The sequence below is a fragment of the Heloderma suspectum genome, chromosome 4, assembly GCF_057233095.1.
Source record: "Heloderma suspectum isolate Gila_16-S chromosome 4, 16-S_ref, whole genome shotgun sequence".
Lineage (NCBI taxonomy): Eukaryota > Metazoa > Chordata > Lepidosauria > Squamata > Helodermatidae > Heloderma > Heloderma suspectum.
In genome coordinates, this window is record NC_139461.1 from 244,594,454 (window position 1) to 244,619,965 (window position 25,512).

At 45.4% G+C, this 25,512-nt stretch overlaps 1 protein-coding gene across 6 annotated transcripts in view; it reads left to right on the forward strand.

Annotated features, from left to right (window-relative positions):
- PACSIN1 (protein kinase C and casein kinase substrate in neurons 1) overlaps positions 1-25,512 on the forward strand; it is a 77,167-nt gene that overhangs the window by 49,113 nt on the left and 2,542 nt on the right. For all 6 annotated transcript variants that reach the window (XM_084853024.1, XM_084853025.1, XM_084853023.1 and 3 more), the window contains 8 exons: positions 13,205-13,335; positions 15,225-15,381; positions 17,256-17,491; positions 18,494-18,649; positions 21,073-21,248; positions 23,478-23,598; positions 23,997-24,121; positions 24,300-24,493. In XM_084853024.1, the coding sequence (XP_084709150.1) occupies positions 13,273-13,335; positions 15,225-15,381; positions 17,256-17,491; positions 18,494-18,649; positions 21,073-21,248; positions 23,478-23,598; positions 23,997-24,121; positions 24,300-24,493 (1,228 nt within the window). In that variant the 5' untranslated portion in view covers positions 13,205-13,272. The remainder of the gene's footprint in view (positions 1-13,204; positions 13,336-15,224; positions 15,382-17,255; positions 17,492-18,493; positions 18,650-21,072; positions 21,249-23,477; positions 23,599-23,996; positions 24,122-24,299; positions 24,494-25,512) is intronic.

The following is a 25,512-nucleotide window of genomic DNA, read 5'->3' on the forward strand; positions in this document are numbered from 1 at the left end:
TCATGTAAATGGGAATACTTAGGAGTGATGTCAGCAGCAGCAAGCTCCTTTGCACAACAATTTTATTCCAGTAGTCATCATGGTGGTGCTATGATCTAAATGAGTTTAACATGCAAAACTGCGGGTGCTTTTTCAAAATCGGAGCTGGCAAACAGGGTTTCTGGTTTTTTGCTCTACCATGTCAGGAATGTAGAAGCAGTTGTAAAGCACTGAATGGCGGTGAGGGGGCAGAAGAGGAATGCTAGTTGCGTGCTTCACAATGGAAGTAGTACCCATGGCCGTCTGAAGTCGTCCCCCCCCCCCCACGCTGTACAACCATTAAGTCCAGGGACTAAAATTATCTATTATTTCTTTATTTATTGCATTTATATCCCACCTTTTTTCCTCTTGCAAGGAACCCAAGGCGGCTTACATTATCCTCATCCTCCACTCCATTTTATCCTCACAACAACAACCCTGTGAGGTAGGTTGGGCTGAGAGTCTGTGACTGGCCCAAAGTCACCCAGTGACCTTCCATGGCCGAGCAGGGACTAGAACCCCGATCTCCCGGCTCCCAGTCCAGCGCTCTAGCCACTACACCACACTGGCTGCACCACCAGTGGTGTTGAGGGCCTAGTCACCTGTGCCTGGTATACACATGGGCTGTTGTGAAATATAGATTTCAGTTTACCCAGGCCACTCAGTTGATCAGGCTGAGAGGTTTGGGATCTTATGAGGTGGAGAAGAACATGCACACAACCAATGTAGATGAAAGAAAAGGAGATTTATTGAAATAAAAGCAGTAAGCAAAACTGGAACCTCCCCAGAGAGTTGTACACTGCCTGAAGCTTAAGAGGTTGCACGCCTCCTAGGTACAAACTTAATTACAAAGAAATCTCAAAGAGTTTCAGGCTCTCTGAAACTTAAGAGGTCGCACGCCTCTTAGATAAGAGCCCCAAACTAACAATCCTCAAGAAGATGTGCCCTTCTCTGAGGCTTAAGAGGTTGCATGCCTCTTAGGTAGGAACGTAGTTACCCAAATGTGGTGCATTAAATGGCTAAATATACAGTTAGTCCCTGTTTGTTGCTCAGCTCCAGATCGGTCCACGCCGCAAATGGCCCACTGAGGCAACGGTGATATACTGTCAGCCAGGCCCAAGCCTAAGCCTGCTGTCTTATATCCTAAACCCAAACGGTTAAGTATGACAGAACAAAGATAACTGCACCTTATCTAAGCCCCGAACAGTAAAATCCTTTCCCTGAATTTTACCCAACACATACCACAGCGCTATCAAATACTTGGCCAGGGCACTTAATACGTGTCCCGTGGATCAAGGGTACTGTTGGTATGTGCACATACAAATGATCCAGATGCAACCATGCCCCTCTTGAACAATGGCAGATTCAGAGGTTTTATACCCCTTTTCCCTCGTTGGGGCTCATGAGATCAAAGAGGGGTTCAGTATGTTCTTTGTAGATAATACATCTTGTTCCCAGTTTCCAGGATTGACGTTTGTTGTAGACAGCCTGGCACCTCCTTCCAACTCCCCAACATTTCTCAAGGTTGCTTCTGTGGTCATCAAGTGCCATCCTTGTTATCAAAACATCTACTGATACCCCTCTTTTATTGGCCCATTTCCATCTTCTGTAACTGATACTTTGGCAATCTTCAGCACATTCCAGACCACCCCCATTTGGCCCTCCTGCAATAAAACCATTCATTCTCCATTCACACCTCCCCTTCCTGATCTGGGCTATTCACATGACATGGACTGGTTTAGAATGTTGACCTTTTTACATTTCATAGTGTTCTCAATGGACACTTAAATGTTTGGGGTTACAAACTACATTTCAGGATGTTTACAATTCAGGCTTGTATTCAGGGTCAAACTTTGCATTCTATTTCTTTTCACACCACATTTGTTACATTGCAAAGAAAACGAGTACGTTGTGGTGCCTGAAGCCTACAAGGTTATCTACTAGGAGCAGAAAGAGAAGTTATAGAAAGACGCAATCGTTATTGACAAAAATCAAGTAAAGGTAGATTTAAGAAATAAGAGGAATTAATAAAAGCGATAATATAAGATATAAACTTAAATATTTAAGGGAAATATAAGTGGATGCGAGGAGACATTAGAAAGACAACTTGAAGAAAAATAGGAAAAATAAAAGATCACTGTGGCAGCCAGGAATTGCTGAGTGGTTGGGAAATTAAACTATGTTTTTCTTTAAAGGTAGACTTGCTAAAGAGAAGTGTAAAATATGAGTTTGAGAGGGAAAATTAGGAGTGCCGTCTTATGTGCTGGGGTGTGTGTCCTGTGTATGCTTACATATGTATCCATAGCAGGACATAGTGCAATAGTGCCTCATGGTTCTGCAGTTTTTACTTACGCCAGGGAATGGATGGGGGGAGTGCTACCCTGTTGGTTCTTCTGGACCTCTCAGCGGCTTTCGATACAATCAACCATGCTATCCTTCTGGATCGTTTATCTGGATTGGGCTTGGGAGGCACAGTTTTAAAGTGGTTCCGGTCCTTTCTGGAGGAGCGGTCTCAGGAGGTGGTTCTGGGGGACTTCTCTTCCACCCCATGGCCATTAGCCTGCGGGGCACTGCAAGGTTCTATCTTGTCCCCCATGCTTTTTAACATCTACATGAAATCACTGGGGGAAGTCATCAGGAGGTTTGGGCTGAAATGTCATCAGTATGCAGATGATACTCATTTACCTCTCGTTTCCATCCGCACATCCCAGGGAGGCTGTGGAACTCTTGAACCAGTGTCTGGAGGCTGTTTTGGGATGGATGAGGGTGAACAAGCTGAAACTTAATCCAGACAAGACTGTGGGTTTCCCAGCTGTGGGGTGGGAAAGCAACTACTTCAGATGGAGGTCTACAACTGGCCTTAGATGGGGTTGCACTCCCCCTGAAAGACCAAGTGCACAGTTTGGGAGTCCTCCTGGACTCTGAACTAACTGGGGAAGCTCAGGTGGCCGCGGTGTCCAGGAGTGCTTTTTACCAGATTAGGCTGGTATGCCAACTGTGGCCCCATCTGGAGAGGACAGACCTTGCCTCAGTTATCCATGCACTAGTCACATCCAGACTGGACTACTGTAATGCGATATACATGGGGCTGCCTTTGAAAACAGTTCAGAAACTCCAGCTTGTGCAGAATGCAGCTGCCCGAGTATTGGTGGGGGCAAGGCAACACTCGATCATATAACGCCTATACTGTGCCAGCTGCACTGATTACTGGTGTGTTTCCGAGCTCAGTTCAAAGTTTTGACCTTTTGGTTGGTTTTGACCTTTAAAGCCTTAAACGGTTTGGGACCAAGTTAGTTGAAAGACCACCTACACCCATATCAGCCTGCCTGCACTTAAAGATCAGAAAGAGAGGCCCTTCTCATTTGCCCACCCATGAGAGCACTTAGGTGGGTGAACACACTTGAGAGGGCCTTCTCTGCAGTGGCCTCAGACCTTTGGAACAAGCTGCCATCGGAGGTCCACCATGCTCTGTCATTGCAGACTTTTAAGAAGGCCTTGAAAACATATTATTTTACCTTGGCCTTCTATTGATATGACTGCTACTGTTGGTGCTGTTAACATCATTGTTGGTTTTATTGTTGGTTTTAATTGTTGCTTTTATTGTTGGCTTTTATTGCTTTTATGTTTTTAGCATTTTTAATATTTCAACTGTTTTTATTTATTTTATTGTTGTAAGCTGCCTTGGGAGGGCTTCTGCCCTGAAAGGCGGCCAAGAAGTATTTTAAATCAATAAATAAATTTTTGCAGCAATGTCATTAATATCTTTCACCCCTTATCACTCACATGTCTTCTTAATTCTGCTTGGTGCAAATGAGAAAGTATGTACATCTGTGCTTATCCCCAGGACTCATGTAACAGTACGTGTGAGCAATTCCATCATGTGCTGCTCTGTGTCAGGGTGGAAACTGAGCCCATAGAGCCCCAGAGCAGTTCCGATTCTGAGGAATAACAACAAGCCGTGGGAGAGGAGCTCGCTCATCTCTCACAAGCACAGCAGCTGGCAGAGATTCCTTCTGCCAGCATTCCTGAGAGAGATAGTGACCCTGGCAGCGAGAGAGCGGTGGAGGGGGGCTTGCTGGACGCTCGGCACAGACGCATGGAGCGGCGCCAGATGGAGGGCGCTGAAAGGAGGTGCTCTGCTCGTTTGGCGCTAAAACAACGGTCGCGTCCCGAGGACCCAAGGGTAAGAGGGAGGATCTCTCCATAGCCCATAAGTTCAGAGTCTTCCCGCGGTTCTCCTTCAAACAGGGACCAACTGCCTTACCTGGAGCTTAGGCTACTCTGCTATCTACCCCAGTGCAGTTCCTTGCTTAGTCGCTAGTGATTAGTATCTGTCAGAGTCATAAAGGAATAAAGCCTTGGAAAGAATCCTCGTCGTCTGTGTCCTGAGTTGGCTATTGGAGGGGACTGTAAGAGGCAGCTAGGGCGCTCCTGACACTCTGGTTGTATGTAGGAACATCATTGTTCAGGCTTCAGTGCCCTGTATGCTCTGTATATTTCTCTATGTGACTGATGTATATTTGAATGCACACATTGTTGTGTACGGGTCTGGGTTTTTTTGTTTTTTTATTTACAGCAATTTTACCCTGCTCTTCAACCAAAAAATCTCTGAGAGTGGCTTACAAAGATTACAAAGTCTGTGAGGTGTCATGCAATGATTGCTGGATGTCTGTTCCAGCTGTTGCAATTGTTTCCTTCTTACTTTGATCCCAGCAGCATTGTTCGTCGCTACACCTGCCTGCATATGTTCTGCGTTGTGCACGTGCAGCAGTGTGGGTTGCTATGTTTGTGTGTGCACATGTACATTGCCAAGTGAGTGTGCATACCCTGTGAGCAGGTGCACGCCTGCACACAGCTGTGTCCCTGTGTCAACATGTGAGAGACACAGTCAGGCATTTATTTATAAGACTGGGTTGGATTGCTAGGTTCCTGAGTTATATCACTAAATCCCTTCGAGGCACTGTTAGTTCCACTGCAGTGAGCTCTAGAAATCAGCCTTTGCAACAAACTCAGTAACCATTTCAGCACAGAATCCAGAAGGCTGGAGCCATGCATCAGTCAGTCCTACCAAACTAAAGGCCCCTCCCCCCACCACACACACACACTAGCAAATACACAGAGCTCTTGCCCCAAAGCTAGAATAATAGAAATGCTGTGCATTAATGGTTAATATTCCATGCTTGCTCAGACCAAGCATTCCATGACTTCTGCTTGGGCCGGGAGATGCTGTTCTTGCTTTTGGCTCCTGGAGGATTGGCCCAGTAAGGCAGGGGCCGTAGCTAAGTGGAAGAGCACCAGCTTACATGCAGAAGGTCCCAGGTTCAATCCCCAGCATCTCCAGGAAGGGCAAGGAAAGAATCCTGCCTGAAATCCTGGAGAGCTGCTGAAATCCTGGAGAGCTGCTGCCAGTCAGTGTGGACAATACTGAACTAGATGGACCCATGGTCTGACTCAGTATAAGGTCCGTTATAAATATAAGGCCTCAGCATAAAGCCCCTGACTCAGTATAAGGCCCCTTATATAAGGTCACCTCCAAGCTGAATTGCATAGTACCTTAGGATTGTCCCAAGACTGCAGCTAGCAGTCAGTGCCGCAGGCTGATTGCCAGTGCTCTGGAATCTGGATGGGATGGCATTTCCCTTCTAAGTACCGCTTTTATCCAATGCAGCCCTCATTTGTTCGCCTTGTAGGTTCCCTGCCTTTTTTTGCCGTTCTGAGGGGGCCATGGACAACAGCTGATTTCTGGGGCAGGCACATTTAATAACAAGAACCATGTAATTCAGCCTTCCCCAACCCAGTGCTCTAAACTCTCATCAGCCCCAGCCAGCATGACCAGGGGACAGGGATGCTGGGAGTTGTAGTCCAAAACATCTGGAGCGCACCAGGTTGGGGAAGGCTGATATAAATAAACTTAGGGCACAATCCTATGCAGGTTTAGACAATCCTATGCAGCATAGCTGGCTGGGGAATGCTGGGAGTTGTAGGCCTTTCTTCTGTCTAAACCTGCATAGGATTGCGCCCTTAGGAGGCTTCACTTAAGCCTCCTTCCTTTAAAAAGATACCACACAATCCTGTACCAAAATCCAATTCAAAGATAAAATAAATGAAGCATGGGGCATGGAGTTGATTCAGCACACACAGAGAATCATTTTTCCTACTAATAGATCATATGGCCTCCCTTAGTCTGATACATTTTCCTAGAAATGGGTTTTAATTTAGGCATAGTAAGTTCTGAACTGGAACATGTTACAGCATTCATTACACCAGTTCCATGAGCAAAATTCACCTAAAAAGATGTCTTTAATGTGTCCAAAAAAAAAGCTACTTTGATTCTACATTTCACTTAAAATCTGCAAATTGATGCACATAAATAGAGTGACAAGACCCAATAGAGGACAGGGGACCTGTACTTCTAATAGTTCTGTGCAAAAGAAGGAATTTTGTCAGTTACAAATTGCCCTGTCACAGGGCTGCAAGAGTAAGAAAAGCTGCATCTGCCAAAACTCTTTCTGCCTAACTGTTAAGGCAACAGGATAGCCCTCTGTCCTCACCTAGGCACTGACTGTCTGCCTCCTCTCTCTTCCCTAGTCTTCCTTGCCAGCCCTGCCTCCAGTTGTCTATTCCTTTGGATGCTGCTGCTGAAGGCTTAAGCAGCATGGCCTCATGGGTCTCCCCAGGGATCCTGTTTTTCTGAAGATCAAAACAGATTAGGTTGAAATGCCTACAGCTTGCTTCCCATGGTTCCCATCCCAGAGCAGGAGCCAGGGACTAGCCACTCTTCTTTAGAGATGGCAAGAGACACCCCCCACAGCATGAATAAACGTCAGTTGGAGCATGATCTCCATGCTAAGCATTGCATGGAGACCCCCCTTCTCAAAGGTGTTTTACCATACAGCCTGGGCTAGTCGTGCATCATCACAGACCGACAGCAGGCATATCATTCCAGGTGTTACATAATGAACCCCTAGAACTGAGTAGGGCTTTAAGGATTGGTAGTTATAGAACGGCCAGGAATATGTATCCTAGTGATATGGCAATGTGGGGCGAGAGTTAAATCTGTCTGAGCTGTGATGCACATTATCTCTTCTGTTTCGGTCTCTCCCTCTCTTTTCCTAAGGGCTGGAGAATGTGCTTTCCAATTCCAAACACTTCCTGCTGCCTGAATTTAATTTGTCTCTGGATTTACTGCAGACAGAGACCAGGGAAGGCAGGCTGAGACTGCAGAGGGGAAGGCAGACAGAGCTCAGACACAACAGGGAGGCAGGCATGCTTTGGTTTCAATGGGAGCGTTGTTTACTCATATGCCCAGGTTTCCTCATTCCCTCTCCTACTTTCCCACCCATGCATCACCCCCAAGGGCATTCCTAGAACTGGCACCTATTATTTGCATCATATTTTTTTTACTTGATATTGGTGGGCTGCTGCTCATGTGAGCCTATATGTTGACAGCCAGCAGTGTGGTGGTGCAGTTTTGAAGTGCAGGAACTCATCATGACAGTCCCCACAGGAGACTGTCTCCAGGGAGAGCCCAAAAGTTCAGGCTGTTGTGTTGATCCATTTCCACTAGCCATTTCTAGCAGAGTTTTCATCTCCACCAGGAGCAGGTCTTCTGTAAAGCAAATGGGTCTTAATTGCCCGTTCAAGACCAAGCCACCCCCAGGATACTTTGCATTGCAACAGGGATGGCTGGCAACAGTAGACTCTTGCTGGGAAAATCCATTTCTCCCAGCTATTGTGAGGATTACAGCTAAACTCAGAAGGAATAGGAAAGCCGGGGGGAGGGGGGGAGATGACATCTTTGACCCTGCTAATCAAAAAATTCCCCCTGCTTCCGTCCTGCAGTCCCTGGCTTTGCTACAATGCTGTTGACGGCATCCACCAGCAATATGTGACACTGACCTGGATGTGACTGCCTTGCATGACAGCCACCTCGAAGAGCTTGTTTACAGAATCACTGACTTAGCCTGAGATGACAATGTCTAACATGTGTCAGCCTCCATTAATGTACATTCAAGGTTAAAAGTAAAAAGTCACAAAACAATTAAGGGCTCTTCCCTTTTCTTGCTTCTGCCTTCTCAAAAAGGCAGAGTGATTTGTATCCTGGGAGGAAGGGAAAGGTGCAGAGATTCCTGGGCAGCGGGAATGGGAGTTTCACCTTTCCCTAAATGTGCTGCATGGGACAGAAACTCCATCAGCTTAGCTAACATATTCCGCAGCGTGCTCTCATTGTCTAGAGCTCTGAGGTCTCGCTAGCACAGATAAAGAGCGGGAGTTCTTCTCTACCTCTAATACAGCCTTCCCCAACCTGGTGTCCTCCAGATATGTTGGAAGACAACTCCATCATCCCCAGCCAGCACAACCAGTAGCTGCATTACTGTTTGTTGGGTTAGTTGCCTTGTGATTTAACAATACTATTAGGGATTCCAGGCAAAATGCCTTAAAACAGGGATAGGCAACGCAATGCCTGTAGGCCTCAATGCGCCCCCAGACCCTTTTTTGGTGCCCTAGCCCTCCCACATTTTTGTTTAAATTAACACATTTTCTCACTGGCAGCTGGGATTGCTGTGAAATAGGTTTTGGTTGGTGCTGAAAATGGGGGGTTAAAAGTTGTTTTGTGTTTTGGGCCTCAGTCCCCAACTCTGCCTTGTACTCAGTCTTTTGGGTAGGTCACTTGTCCTTTGCCATGCCTCCCATGGCAGCCATTTTGTGGTAGTGCCCAGGACAGTTTCTCAAATTGCCAAATGTGCCCACGGCCCAAAACGGTTGTCTACTTCTGCCTTAAAAGGTGGGGGACATTGTGGGAATGTTAATCTTTCTGTAATAATGAACTGATTTTCCTGCAAAGAAACCCTAAGTATAGCTCAGATCAAGGAGGACACCTGAGATGAGGAGCCAATTGCACCAGCTTCTCTCAGTAAATATCGAGAATGTATTGTGTGAAATGCTACTGGAGCATACATCAGACAAGACCAATGAGGGCATGTACAGTGAGCTAAAGGCCACCACCGCCACCAGCGTGTGGCAGTGGAGGATGGGGTGAGGATCTGGTTTACACTGTGTTTACGTGGAATATATGTACACTGCTGGACACAGATAGTGAACGCCCTGAACGCAGGACTGCCATCATTGCAAGGGAGCTGAGACATTTTAACATTGATATAGCAGCTCTCCAAGAAACCCGAAGAGCAGGAGAGGGACAACTGAAGGAAGAAAAAGGAGGTTATACCTTCTTCTGGAAAGGACTGCCTGAACAAGAATGACGAATACATGGAGTAGGCTTTGCTATTAAAAATGATCTTATGAAGCTCTTGTCAGAAGTTACTACTGGCATTAATGAACGACTCTCAACCGTTGGAATAAAACTCACCAAAAACCAGCAGGCAACTATTTTAAGTGCCTATGCACCAACATTAGATGCTGATGAAGACATCAAAGAAAAATTTTACTCCGAGCTGGACACCACCTTATCAGAGATACCTAAGGAGGATAAAATTATCCTCCTGGGCAATTTCAATGGAAGAGTTGGGCGTGATTTTGATTTGTGGCCGGGGATCATTGGGAAAGACGGAGTCGGCAATAGTAACCAGAATGGAATTTTACTTCTGACTAAATGTGCAGAGCATAATCTTGTTATTACCAACACACTCTTTCACCAGAAAAATAAATTTAAAACATCATGGAAGCATCCTCGGTCGAAGCACTGGCATCTCTTAGACTATGTAATTTTCCATGCCAGAGATCATTGTGATGTACTCCACACTAGAGCCATGACGAGAGCTGACGACTGCTGGACAGACCACCGATTAATTCGTTCTACGATGACCATTAAGATTTTCCCTCAACATAGGCTCCAAGGAAGAAAACTAAGACGTAAAATCAACACCCAAGCCCTTCAAGATCCTGTTGTTTTCAAATTACTCTCAAGGAACATCTATCTATGGATAAACCTCTGAAAATGTTGAGGAACACTGGAATAAACTGAAGACCTCCATTATCGCAGCCTGTGAACAAACTATCAGATACCAAACTAAGAAACATCAGGATTGGTTTGATGAGAATGATAGGGAGATTGAACATATTATTGATAAGAAAAGGAAAGCCTTCCAAATATGGCAAAAAGACATCAACTGTGCCGCTAAGAAAAAAATCCACACCAGTGCAAAGGCTGAGGTCCAAAGAAGAACTAGAGAACTTAAGAACACCTGGTGGATAAAGAAAGCTCAAGAAATCCAGCATCTTGCAGATGTCCATGATGCACGGGGCTTTTTTAATGCCACAAAGGCCATCTATGGGCCAACAAATCATGGTACAAACCCCTTACACTCAATAGATGGTGCCAAACTTCTAAAGGACAAAGAGTCTATTGCACTGCGTTGGAAAGAGCATTATCACAACCTCCTTAACCATAACTCTATTGTGGCTGAGGAGGTCTTCTCACAAATTCCACAAAAACAAACCAGAGATGAGTTTGCAGTATCCCCTAGTTTGGAGGAAGTCAGTAAAGCCATCAACCAAATGAAAAATAACAATGCTAGTGGACCCAATGGGATCCCTGCTGAAGTTTTTAAAGAAGGTGGGCCTGAAGCTACACAACAGCTTCACAAGCTCATCGAAAAAATCTGGATGAGGGAGGAGATCCCAGCAGACTTCAGGGATACCATAATTATCACTCTCTTCAAACAGGGCGATAGAACAGATTGTGGAAACTATCAAGGCATCTCCCTTCTAGCTACGGCAGGCAAAATCCTGGCAAGGATCCTCACAGACCGCTTTCTATCTATTTCAGAAGATATCCTCCCCAAATCCCAAAATGGCTTCCACCCCTCCAGGGGGACAGTGGATATGATCTTCACCTCACGACAGCTCCAAGAAAAATGCAGGGAGCAAAACCAACCTTTGTACATGGCGTTTATTGATCTGACTAAGGCCTTCGACACTGTAAACTGAACTGCTCTCTGGACCATCCTTCTGAAAACTGGATGTCCTAATAAATTTATGAACATTTTGCAGCTCCTCCATGATGACATGACAGCAATAATTTTGGATAACAATGGCTCTCAAAGTGATCCATTCAAAGTGGGATCAGGCGTTAAACAGGGATGCGTCATTGCTCCAACCTTATTCGTTATCTTTATCACTATTATTCTACACCTGGTTGAAGGGAAACTTCCCACTGTTGTAGAAATCATATATCGAACAGATGGAAAAAATTTTAATCTCAGTAGGCTGAAAGCAAAAAGTAAGGTAATTACAACCTCTGTCATAGAACTTCAGTATGCTGATGATAATGTAATCTGCGCACATTCAGAGGAAGATCTCCAAACTATCCTAAACTTCTTCGCAGAAGCATATGAAAAGCTCGGCCTCTTGCTTAACATCAAAAAAACCAGAGTGCTTTACCAGCAAGCACAAACCGATCCCTCTATAGCACCATCAATCCAGCTTAACAGTGTGATGCTGGAAAATGTTGATAACTTTTCTTATCTTGGCAGCCGTCTCTCTACAAAAGCTGATATTGACGCTGAAATTCAGCATCGCCTGCGCTCTGCGAGTGTAGCATTCTCCTGAATGAAGCATAGAGTGTTCGAGGATAGGGACATTCGCAGGGAGACTAAAATGCTTGTTTACAAAACCATTGTACTACCGACCTTGCTGTACGTCTGTGAAACATGGACCATCTATAAACGCCACTTCCAACTTCTCGAAAGATTCCATCAACGCTGCCTCCAAAAAATTCTGCAAATTACTTGGGAAGACAGATGGACTAATGTCAGCGTACTGGAAGAAGCAAAGATCACCAGCGTTGAAACAATAATTCTCCAACATCAACTTCGCAGGACCAGCTATGTTGTTCGAATGCCTGATCATCGTCTCCCAAAGCAGCTACTTTATTCCCAACTTATGAATGAAAAACAGAATATTGGTGGACAGCAAAAGAGATTTAAAGATGTTCTCAAAGCTAATCTAAAAAAATGTAACATAAGCATTGAGAACTGGGAAGCTCTAACCCATGAGCGTTCCAACTGGAGGTCAGCCTATATTAAAGGCGCTATGGACTTTGAAGAAGCACGAGTACACGGAGAAAGTGAGAAACAAGCTCAACGGAAGGCACGTCAAGCAGAGCCTCACCGTGACCGCCTTCCACCTGGAAACCAATGTCCTCACTGTGGGAGGCTGTGTGGATCCAGAATTGGCCTTCACAGCCACCTGCAGACACACTGCTAAGACTCTACTCTTGGAAGACAATCTTACTCGGTCACGAGTGATCGCCATGATGATTATGACACTGTGTTTGCATCAACAACTTGCATATGGGAAAAAGTATGTCACATTCTGCCCATGTACAATTCTTTTCTGTGGGTATTAAAATAATATTTCTAAAATTTCTTAATGAAACATTTATTCTTCAGCAGACAGCTGCAGAAAATCAGAACACATTCTTTGGTTTTCACTTTTAGCTTCAGGTATCGCTTAAAATATGACATGCTGGCATTTATCTTCTTTTATGCCTAGAACTTGTTGATAAGCAGAAAGACCTTCTGCCCCTGAAGTGCTTGTTCCATGAAGAGATAATGCAAACTCATATGACTGTCCTGTTACGTCGTAATAGATATTTTTCTGGAGGAAAAAGGCAAACCTGGACAGCTAGCTATAAATCACAATAAAACTTAAGATTTTCAGAAACCTGGAGTCCTTCCCAATATGTGACAAATTAATGAAAAGGATGGGCATGTTCTTCCATCTGTACTTTAATCCCCCTTCCATGTCCTGTGGTAATAGGCAGTGGGTTGGATCCAGACTTAGACATACCTTGAGTAGACCCATTGGAATCAATGGATCTACTTTAAGCGTGACCAAGTCTGGATTGGCCCCCATGTATTTACAGTGGGGAAAAATTAGCAGCTGATTATGGGCAAATAGCTTATTCCCCAACTAGTCATGAAGTCTAAAGTTCCATTTGTGCAACTCATTGATTGCTATGAGGGCATTGATCCAAATTAGGAGAATAGACCTGGAGACCGTTTGTAAATGTATTGAGAGTAGAAGTTCAAGGCTTGAATATACAGGGCAGGTTCTTCAGATAAGCAGAAGCAAAGTGGCAGAGGATGAGCTTTGCAGCTGCAGAACCCTCTGCTTGCCTCTATCCAAAGTCTGACCTTTCTCTTTTCTTCTTCCTTACTTGCAGTGCATGAGGTCTGGTGCTGCCTGCAGAGTGGCTGAACATTTGGCAATAGACAACAAGGGCCGCAAACCATGTCAGGCTCCTACGATGAGTCTGCAGCATCTGCTGAAGAAATAACTGACAGCTTCTGGGAGGTAAGAGCCCTGCCTCCTCTCAGTACAGCAGGGGTGCAGAGCCTCCAGCTTATGAGCTGAATCCGGCCTACAGGGGCTCTGCATTCAGCCCACAGAGGCTTGTGCCACCTCTGTGGGGCCCGCCCCCATAAGCCCTACCCCTATCTGGGGTTGTGGGGGATGTGTGGAGAGGAATCCCCATGGAGATTCCTCCATGCTTCTGCTTTGCTGCACCCAGGGCTTCCCTGACCAGGAAAGCCCACATGTAGCGAAGCTGGGTCCCTTTCGCTTCTCCGATGGCATCATCCTCTGATGTCATATGGCCCACGGAGAGCTGGGTTCTGCACCCCTGCTGTACAGCATGCCACACATACATATCTTCTGAAAAAATACATATCTTCTGAAGAAGGGAGGCAGCCTAATACAGCCCCTTGAAGGTCCAGCCAAAGCCTCCCTGTTAGCTTCATGCAAATGAGCTTTCTGATTGGTGATGCTGGTTGACCCAGCAAGAAACCCCACAGTTCTAGAGACGGGAAGCCACATGCTGCCATATGAAGGGCACATGCAATGCCGTGGATTTGGCAGGAGAGAAGACAAGAAGAGCCTTCTGGAACCAAGGGAACTTAATCATCCAGGGTTTGCTCTTCTGAAACTTTCTCCTTTAGAACAGAAGTTCTAAAACCATAGTCCATTTAAGCCTGTGAAAATATGCAGGATAAATGCTGAACATGACCTGAAGTCAAAGCTGACAAATACTGCACCCAGCTTCACCGAACTTCGCTCATAAAAACAGGTACATCCATCACATTAAAACAAGGCCACAGTTATTAAAATATGAGTTATGTATGTGTGTTGATTTGTTGAACAAAAAAAGTGTATTAAGTAGTCTACCAAGTAGTTGGCAGGTGATGGGGGAGGTTGATTGCTGCTGCACTAGAAAGTGTTGTCCAACAACTCAGATAGGTTTCTTTCAGTACTTAATTTCTAAAACAAAAGATCAGTCAGCTTCATTTGTCTGCAGTGATTCTTTCAGGTGACCAAATCTGATTGTCTAGTTAGCACTATGACATCATCACGTTCACTAAGTGATCCCTGATTGACTGAGATCATTGTAGCGAATGGGAAAGAACCCCTAAGCAAGAGAAACAGTAGCAGAGTGGGGCAAATGTGGCTGTGAACAGGCACAAAAACAGACAAATATTCCGCAAAACAGGGGGGAGCAGTAATCAGGAGACATCCCCGCCCCCACCAACAAATATACCTTTCATGCTGAAAACTGAAATTGGCAGACATTTGGCGCTGCCCTTTTTGCAGATGCTCAAAGGCATTGTCTTTATAATATCTCCACATGTCCTAGAGATAAGTCTGGAAACAGGTTCTTGGGCTTAGTCTTGCTGTTGAGCCGCAGCATACATTTTGCCCTGGTATTTGTGCAAATACAACAAATAAAAAAAATCTATGAAATATCCATTGTTGCTATTGCAGAGCAGGATTTGGTGTGAGACCAGGGGTGGGGAACCTGTAGCTCTCCAGATGTCGTTGGACTACAAGTTCCATCATCCCTGGCTTAGGCCAATGAGAGTTTGAGTCCATCAACAAATGGAGGGCCACAAGTTGCCCACCCCTGCCCTTTGTGAATGTCATTCCTACTGACTATAATACACCTGGAAGTCTCCAGGGCAAGGCTCAGATTCACTGGCAAAGAGGTGCAAAAATGGCCATAGAAACCACCGCATTTTCATCCACTGATCTCCTTTTTAAATTGAAATGACCCATTGCCCTGCCCCATGCTGCATGAACAATTAATTCTTCTCCCACCCCTGGTTGCTCCGAACCAAGCTGGCCCCCAGGATTCTTCCTGGCTCTGCGGCTCGTCACTGTTCCCAAGCAGCTGTTGGTGTGTCTGGCAGGTGGGGAACTACAAACGGACAGTGAAACGGATTGATGATGGATATCGGCTGTGCAATGACCTGATGAACTGTGTCCATGAGCGGGCAAAGATTGAGAAGGCATATGCCCAGCAGCTGGTAGATTGGTCCAAGCGGTGGAGACAGCTAATAGACAAAGGTATTTCTCACTCTTTGCCTTGTTTCCCAGTACTGGGATGGAGGATGGGGCCAGGGGGTGGGGGAGTTGAGAACTGCTATTTTTCAAGGTAGTATCAGCTTTCTCTTCTTGATTCAACCTGTGTACTGTGGAGGAAGAAAGTCTCCCCAGGAATTTCCTCAGGTTAATTATTTTCATTTATAGTAAAAGGAAAGTTAGGGGCTTCATTAACATGCTGTTGCTGCCCTATATTAGAAGCTTCCATGTCCCCATTGAGACAGGAGCCTGCCTCCCCAGACAATTGCTTGTTCATTTTGAAATGTATTTATTTCCAGATAAACATTTGGCTCAAGAGTTTACAATCAACAACAATATAAATTAGAAGAATAATTCTAAATCCAACATATTAAACCATTTATAAAAATGAGTTGGAGCAACAGTAAAACCTCATGGGCTTCATAAACACAGCAAGAGTTTTAAAGCATCCCTTCTCTTTGATAGTTTGATCTAACACATGTTTACTAAGACGCAAGTCCCACTGAGTTCAATGGGACTTACTTCCAAATAGGGGTGCATACAATTGCCGCCTTGGTTGTTTACTCATGCAAGTGCAGGGCCAGTGCCAGCACCATGATATCCTGCTCTGCATAATGGAGGGTGGGGAGTGTAAACCTTGCTGGGATACAATAGGCCAAACTAAACATGTAGAGCAAAATCTGTGATTAGGATCTCTCATGGGTGTCTGGATTTTAAAAAAGTAAATAGCAGAACGCAGAAAATGGCAGCTTGCCTGATTAAAGGCAGCCGCCAGCGTGATCACATCACTGAAGGAGTTGCACTGGCTACCAGTTGTTTTCCAGGCCAAATTCAAAGTGTTGGTTTTGACCTTTAAAACCATATATGGTTCTGGCCCAGCCTATCTCACGGAGCGCCTCCAGCAACACCAGACAGGCCGGTCAACAAGATCAGCCTTGGATGGCGTTCTCTCTGTCCCATCAGCCAGGACAGCTAGGCAGGTGAGGATGAGGGAGAGGGCATTCTCTGTGGTGGCCCCCACTGTGGAACTCCCTCCCTAGGGAACTCCGCCATGCCCCCTCTTTAATGAGCTTCTGCCACACATTGAAAACTTGGTTGTTCAGGCAGGCATTTGGGATGGGTTAGGGTATTTTTAGAAATATGATGTTTTAATGGTTAATTTTACTGTTTTAGATTGTTTGTACTGCTGTACATTGCCCAGAGTGGCTGGGTCACTGGCCAGATGGGTGATTAAGAAATTTAATAAAATAAATTTAATAAATACATAAATAAAAGCAGACCCATGCAGTTACTTTGAAGATTAAGGAACTGGTGCTGGGGGAGGGGGTGCTTAACCTTCCCCCAGTGCCACTTCCTCAGTTTTTAAAGCAGCCACATGGGGTTGTTGATTAAACAAACTCACTGGAGATTCTGATCTTCCATGTGGTAGTGTGGCCCTCATACTGCTGTTTACTGGTTTAAAAAACAAGGAGGGCAGATGTGTACTCCAGTATTGGAGAGGGGGAGTGCACAAGCTGCACAGTTTGCACAGAATTACATTAAAATAAAGAAAATGTGTCCCAAAGTGGCAGGGCATTATTTGGGAGAGGGGTAGCCTTGCTGATAATTTGGCTGGATCCCCTGCAACAAGAAATAACAATGGCAAAAGTCTGGAACTAATGTCTTAATATTCTCCCGAGCTTTGCCACGTCATGCTTCCCAGCTCTCTGCCACAGTTTCCCCCCCAGCAAAATGGGAAATGGGACAGTGCCTCATCTTTTGGCAGCATCGTTAGCATGTCTAGTCTGTAAGGGAAGGACAGGCTGTTATTCAGGATGCCCAATGGTCACCCCGGCCTTGCTGGTGCTCTTGGTGCATAGGCCCACAGTATGGCAGTTTGGAGAAAGCGTGGATGGCCATAATGACGGAGGCGGACAAGGTGAGCGAGCTGCATCAGGAAGTGAAGAACAGCTTGTTGAATGATGACTTCGAGAAGGTGAAGAACTGGCAAAAGGATGCCTTCCACAAACAGATCATGGGAGGCTTCAAGGAGGCCAAGGAAGCAGAGGATGGTTTTCGGAAAGCACAGAAACCCTGGGCCAAGAAGATGAAGGAGGTAGGAAGGGCTGGAGGAGGAGAGGAGAAGGGCAACTTCACTTTGCAACTTCAGTCCTTTTAAGGAGGAAAGAATCCCAACAGCTTCTTTGGTCAGTGACTGAGATGGCATTCCCATGCACCTCCAGGGTGCTTCCAGATGAGGTTTTTCCTCTGCAGTCGCCCTGCTTCATTCGCAATATTTTACAGGAGGTCTAGACGATCAGGCATAACTTTCCTGGGTTTTCCCACCACTTCTTCTATCCTTTTCCTTACCCCAGAGAATCTGTTAAGGAAAAAAAAACGCTGCACAATGCCTTCTTTATTGCCAATGCTGGGAGCCCTCCGTCTGGAAGCACCCACAGAATCTTAGCAACAGACATGGGCAGGGATCTCTTGTCTCTTAGAGAACCAAGTGATACCTGTAGGATAATATGAAGGACACCAGGTGCAGCATGGAAAGGAGAATATTATGCATTGTGTTCACAGTATCTGCCAAGTCTCACCTTCATGGTTTAGGTCATTCCTTCAGAGACCTAGCTGGATCTCAGTGTGTCCCCATACACAAAAAGATCCCTGTGAAGTAGTAACTATAAATTTATAAATCTACCTGGCTGTGCTCATGTGGCTATGAGCCAGATATTTTGACTTTGTGGTACCTGGTGACCTCAGAATACTGACGCCCAGAGCTGTCATTATTAAAATAAATGTGTAGCATTTTGTTGCAGAGAAAACATTAAAATTTTGCAGATATGGCTAAATTAAGACATTCAAACAATGCCATTTGCGCAGTTTACTGCAGTAGCCAAACTGAGGATTTTAAATACATATTTTGGGTGGTTGTTTTTTGAAAGCACAAGTTGCACACTTTATTAGGAGGTAGAGGATTTGTAATGGGGGGGATTCTCTGTCTGAGACAGTGGAAGGGATTGTTAGCTGCAGTCTTAATGGCTTCAAAGCTGTTAGAGGTTTGGAACCTTGCACTGAACCTGGCTTCCTTCCCTTCTGTCTCAACTCAAACTAGCTGGAAACAGCCAAGAAAGCATATCATCTGGCATGCAAAGAGGAGAAGCTTGCTATGACTCGGGAAGCCAACAGCAAGGCTGAAGCATCCATCACCCCAGACCAGCAGAAGAAACTGCAAGACAAGGTGGAAAAGTGCAAGCAGGATGTGCAAAAGGTAGGAATGACTTCCACTAAGAGAACAGACAAATCAATGTGTAATACCCACTCCTAGGAACATAGGAATCTGCCTTATACTGTGCCAGACTGTTGGTCCATCTAGCCCAGTATTGTTGACACTGACTGGCAGTGGCTCTCCAGTGTTTCAGGCAGAGGTTTTTCCAGCTGTACCAGGTGCCAAGGATTGCACCTGAGACCTTCTGCATGCAAAACAGGAGCTCTGCCATTGAGCTATGGCCCCTCCCCATGCACAGCTCATCTGTCCTTTCATGCAAACAAACAACTTTCCAGTCTTCCCCACAGACAACCATCACACACAGAAATGTGTATACATGAGACACAGAGCCATCTTCACATGTAGACATGGGTGCAGACATAAATAGAGATACCAAATGTGCATAAATTCTTTTACAATATGTGCATACAACCTTGTACACAAACATAAATGACCTTCCTCATGCACTTACCCACCCTTACAGAAAAGGCTCTTTATCACACTTCTGTCTATGCACACACACATCCTTCTGTGTGCCCACACCCATCCTCTCTGACAATTTACTCTCATACTAATGCATTCAGTTCACATCATTCTCACATGTATACTCTTACATACCCTTATGCATCCACTCACATACATCCTACTCATATGTGCACTTGCACCATTGTGTGCTCATATTTCCTTACACATGTTAGGTGTGCACCCCTTTTCTAGGTCACATACCCTGGGTGTAACTAGCAGAGAAGTGAAGTATCAGGCATGCCTGAATAACCACTGCTCCCACACACACACACACACACCATCCTTCTGACAACCAGTCCTCTAGTTGTTGAAATGGCACCATTCTCAGTACCATTAGGGGAAAAAAATATCAATGGAGTGGAACCTACTCCTTCTTCCAGACTTTCTTGGCCTACAGGAATGGTTTCCCTTTGCTTACCTGCTCCCCAGTGCTTTTGCTGTTCCATCAGTGGACAACTGTAGTTGAAAGAGATAGCAACGGCCAAGATCTTAGTTCCCTTCACTGAAATACAGTTGCTAGTTCCTGTCCCAGAGGCAATGTCTTCTTGTTGGTTTTATGGTTTCAGGACAGTGAAAAATTATGTGGGGCAGCAGTTCTCCTCATTCTTCTGCCTCTCCCCCACTGCTTTGAGGCAAAACTGCTGCCATGTTTGCAGGAGAGGAAGGGCAGGCAAATAAACAGCTGCAATAAACAGGGACTGGAAAAATAATTTCTCCATAAGGCCTTACTGCCCCGGTACTGCTAATGCAATTCTAGACACTGTCTCCGGGCCAAGAACTGACAACTTGAAGTGCAAATCTATATGATGTTACTTTGTAGGCTGCAATCTCCCTCCACATGTACCCGCCTAGTCTTCTAATTGCTGCTGAATAGCTATGGGCCAGTCTGAGTCTTACATCCAATTTGTTTTCTTGAAAGGAATGTTATTTGTCAACCACTTTTATTGAATCTTTAAAAAAAACTTTTTTTTTTTTAAGAGCTCGCAGCTTTGTGCAAAACTGGGAGAAAAAACACTTGAGGACAAAAGCAAATGAGCCAATTAGACGCAGTTCAGGAAGGGAGGTTAATAAGAGTAGAGTGAGAGGTAAATAAAAAGGAGGACATAGACATAGAAATTTGTCAGTTGTTAATGCTCTCAAGATTTCCCATTGTTATTATTAACAAGTTATTGGAATTATTGGTTAATAAGATTAATTGTTTAATTTTTCAATAATTATTTACAGTTCTTTGATATCAACTGTCTCTGCTTCTTCCACTTGTCGAATTACTATCCAAGCCCCTCTATCAGATCTTGACATTGTCCCAACTTCACACATAACAACTGTGATCACTGAGGAACCCAGGGTTAACTTGGGACTTCTATTCCCATCTATTTCTGTAGTTTCACCAACAACATTCGTCTCTCTTCAAAGCAGCGCCTACAGTGATGTCCAGAAGCTTTCAGTATAGATGGCTATAGCTGGCAGTAAACCTAATTTTAATTCAGCACTGACCTGGAATAAACCCATAATGCAGACACATCCTTAAGGCCTACAATCTTATGCATATTTATTTGGGAATAAGCCCTATATAATTCAGTAGGACTTGCATCTAAGTAAACATGCATAGGATTGCATGTAAATGACATAGTTCAATATTACTATATTGATGACAGTGGAACTAGATATGTTTAAGCACAATGAATATCTGGCCCAGAAAATCTGTCGAGGCCAGGGGTGCGCAGAAGGTAGATCTCCAGATGTTTTGGACTTCAACTCCCAGCATTCCTGACCATTGGCCATGCTGACAAGGGCTTATGGGAGATGAAGTCTAAAATATCTGGAAATCTACCTTCTGCCCACCCCTGATCTAGGTGAACTGGATTGGGGATCTTAATCTTAGCTTTCTATTGCACCTGCAGACCCAGGAGAAGTATGAGAAGGTGGTGGAGGACCTGAATAAGTGCACCCCACAGTACATGGAGAGTATGGAGCAGGTCTTTGAGCAGTGCCAGCAGTTTGAAGAGAAGAGGCTCAACTTCCTGAAGGAGGTGCTGTTAGATATCAAGCGGCACCTGAACCTGGCAGAGAACAGCAGGTATATCGAGTTCCACTGACATTCTGCAGTAGCAGAGTGGGAACCTTTCTCCTGAGAGGAATGCTCCTTTAGTGAGCACTGGAAATCTCCCAGCCTGGCCGCCTTCCATTCAGGTGTCCCTGCGTATGTCTGTATGGGAGCTTCTCAACATCATACTATAACTGTGGGGAAAATGTGCCCCCAAAGACTGTACAGTGTGGTGCCGGAGAACACCACATTGACACTGCACCTTGCAGATGGGGCAGCCTGCACTAGCTTTTGTTTTCATCTCTGTCTGCCATACCATTCAACAATGGAACCAATCCCCAGGGTGAAGCGGGATCTCCCTCACTGGAGGTCTTCAAGCAAAGACTGGGCAGCCATCTGTTCAGGGTGCTCTAGCCCTGGATTTCCTGAGTCAAGTGAGGGAATGGACTGAAATGGCCTACAAATCCCCCTCCAACTCTATAGATCTACGATGAGCCTGGGCAGGCAGAGGACTCCGCTTAGGGTATATTTGGCATGCAGAGATTGGATGCACTCAGTTTGAGCTAAAAGAAAAAGAAAAAAGTGGCCCATGAAGATGTCACCCAAGTCTAGAGTTGACCACAGTCTGGAAAGTGCTACAGTCCAGCAGCTCAGGCCTGGATTATTCCTTTGGCCATAAACCATATCAACACAAGCAGCAGAATGAAATGGTAAAGTCCTTACATGGTAGGTGGATTGTACCACTTCAGACTGTAGGTAGAATACTTGCTACTGATCAGGGGGAAGGACTCTCCTTAGAAGTAGAAATCTAGCACATCTGAGAGAAACATTCTAACCTAGTGCTCCTGTGTTAATTTTTTAACTTTTCTTTAAAAAACAACAACATGGGAATATTTTGTGATCCCCACTTGTACTAGTCTGAAGTGGTACAGTCCATTTTACCATTTGAGCCCCATCTCATCCTGCTGCGTGGGTAGATCCAGCCATAGAGGGAAGCGGAAGACAGAAGTGGTGGCATTTTCAGTGTTAACAAGCTTCCAGTGCATTGTACAAGGCAGCAGGAGGCTTTGTTCCCATTGATCTATAGATGTGAATCCAGTCACGATCGCAAAACAGCCAGTGTAATAATTGAACACATATACAAGCCTTTAATGGTCTGTATGTCAGGAAGTTGTTATCTGAAACACTCAAAGAGTTCTGTTAAATTGTATTAGCAATAACAGTTAGAAATGACATTAGCAATAACAATTCCTGATACCTGCAGTGCGCCTGGCATTTAACAAACAAATGTGCTATTATATTCCCTGAGCTACAAGCAAATAATAAAGGAGCTACAAGCAAAGAATATCTTGAGGGCTACCCCACACCCACATCAGTGCCTTAATTTCTCCAAACATTACTGTTGAGGGAAATGGTATGATTTTGGCTAACAGCCAGATCTTTGGCGTAAATGCTCAGACATCACTGTAATAAATAACAAATGAGATAACAGCAAGGATACCTTCATCTTTCTTGGGGTGCTTCTAGAAGGACCACTCAAAAGACATTGTACAGCTATTCCGTCTTTTTTTCTTAAACAGGTTTTGTGTGGTAAGAAAAAAAGACAGAAGTGGCAGTGCGAAAACATAGGAGGGTTATACGTAGAGGAGAGCAACATTGCCTGGAACCTCTCTAAAATTATGTGAACAAGCCAGCAGGCGATTGCACAATAAAAGCCTCATCCTGAAGCACCCTTGTACTTGAAAAGCAGGGGCGTGACAAAACGTTGGGCAGATGTACGTATGCTGCTGGTGCCCCCTTGTGTTTGATGAGAACAATCTTGAGTGCTCAAGTTTCCTGTTTTAGTAAAGCGTGAGTGGGGAATCTTTGGCCCTCCAGATGTTGCTGGACTCTAACTTCCATCAGCCCCAACCAGCATGGCCAATGGCCAGGAGTGATGGGGTTGGAGTCCAGCAACATCTGGAGGGGCAGAGATTCCTCACCACCTTGATTAGGAGCATAGGAAGCTGCTTTATACCAAGTCAGATCATTGGTCCATCTAGCTCAATATTATCTACACTGACTGGCAGCTGCTCTCCAGGGTTCCAGGCAGGAATCTTTCCCAACTCTACCTGGAGATGCTGGGCATTGAACCTGGCAACTTTTGTAAGTATGCAAAGCATGTGCTCTACCCTCCTCCTCCCCTGTCTGGTGAGTTTCCTACTTTAGTCGTGTCTAATTTTGAGAAATGTGCTTGTTTATATGTCTGTTTATAACATGCAGCTATTCTAAAGTCTACCGTGAGCTGGAGCAGACTATCCGCACAGCCGATGCACAGGAGGACCTTCGTTGGTTCCGCAATACTGGCGGCCCAGGGATGCCTATGAACTGGCCACAACTAGAGGTAAGAAGCTGTTCCTGCAGGGATGGCTGCATTATCAGACTGTAGCATGTAGATTCAATGGCTGCTACTCATAATGATCTGTCAACGGTTGCTAGTCATGTTGGCTATCTGGAACCTCCATGTCCAGAGAAGCAGTATGCCCCTTACAAATACCAGTGGCTGGGAAGCAATGATCAGAGAGAGCTTTTGCCTTCAGGCCCTATTTATTGTTTTCCCAGGGGCATCTGGTGGGCAATGGCAGGAAAGAGGGTGCTGGACTGGATGGCCTATTAGTCTGATCCAGCAGGGCACTTACGTTGTTATGACTGGAGCCGGGGGATAGTGCAAATGGGGCTTACGAGAAGAAAATCAGTCGGAGCTGCTGCTACAAGATCAGAGGCATGTTTCTTCATCTATAGGAGTGGAATCCAGATGCAGCGCAAACGATAGCCAGGAGAGAGAAACCTAAAAAGAACGAAGGAGGCAACACACCCAATGCCAGCGGGGGCGGGGATGCTACAGCGCAGTCTGGGGACCGTGGCAGGTGAGTATGCCAAGCACCCTCCAGTGTGAGCCCTGTCAGGTGCAACGTTTATACCAGGAGGCTTTGGGCATAATGTATTATGGCAATACCATTATAAGCCATCGGTTCCCAGTGTTGGACGTGTCTGGGTACTTTATGCTGTAGTATCAGTTCTCACGGCACCATGTCGCATTGCCAGTGTGAGCAGCTACGAACGTGGCCAAGCCTATGCTGCGGAGTGGTCGGATGACGAGGGCGGCAACACCTACAACTCCAGTGAAGCCAACGGTGGTGCCAACTCCTTTGAGGAAGAGCCCGTGGGGAAAGGCGTGCGCGTGCGCGCCCTGTACGACTACGATGGGCAGGAGCAGGATGAACTGAGTTTCAAAGCAGGTAGGGCATAAAATATGGTAAGCTATGGTGGCGAAGAAGGTAACAAGGCCATCTGTCCCTGTGGAGAGCAAAGATCAGAAGCTCCCTTTCAGAGATTTCTTCCTAGAATGGACGCATTTTTATCAGGCTTTCAGCTCTCATGTGTCCTAGCAACTGCCAGTTCTTAAAATACTTGGGACTACAGCAAAATTCAGGAATGGCAGAGAGATCTTTCCTTGTTTTTCCTTCTTGAAATCCCAGCACCAGCTTACAAAGTTCAAGCCCTATATACTTATTGGCATCTGGAGCCTATTCTCTTCATTGTAGTGGTAGCAATAATGACAAAAGTGTGTTTAGAGGCTGCTTCAACAAACTAACTCCTAACGTTGATTAGAATGCTGGAAATATCCTATTCCTTTAGCTGGCCTCCTTAAAACGGGTGCACAGTCTTTTCGCATCAGGTATCTGCTGGGGTGGCAGAAGCCACACACGTGCATGTACGCACGCACACCACTCACACATTCTCAGACCATTCATACACCACACACGGTAGCCCGGCAGCAAAAGATCTTGGCCCACCAAGGTGTTGAAGCCCCCTCCCCTCCCCAGCCACCACAACCAAATCAGCAAAAAAAAAGAGAGAAGAAAAATGCTCTAGGAATGGGCTCTGTGGTTCCTGCCATAGAAGTCTCATTCCTAGAATATCCCTAGAGCTTCCTAGGAGGTTTTTAGGAACCTTCAAACACTGCTTCCTGGGACATTCCAGGGATACTCTAGGAGTCAGGATTCTATGGCAGGAATGATAGAGCTTTTTTCTAGAGCATTCCCCCCCCCCCTTTTCTTGGCAGTGGCAGATGCTGGGCTTCAGACAAGGCTTGCAGGCCTGCCATTTCTGCACCCCTGCCCTAAAAGGATGAGAGGTTGCTGTTATTGCTGGTAGCGATCGCACAGATATAGACACTGGCTATAACTTCCTTGATCTCAAAGGTTTGTTGCTCCTGAGAGCAAGGAAGCTCCTGCAGCCTAGTAATAACTTAACA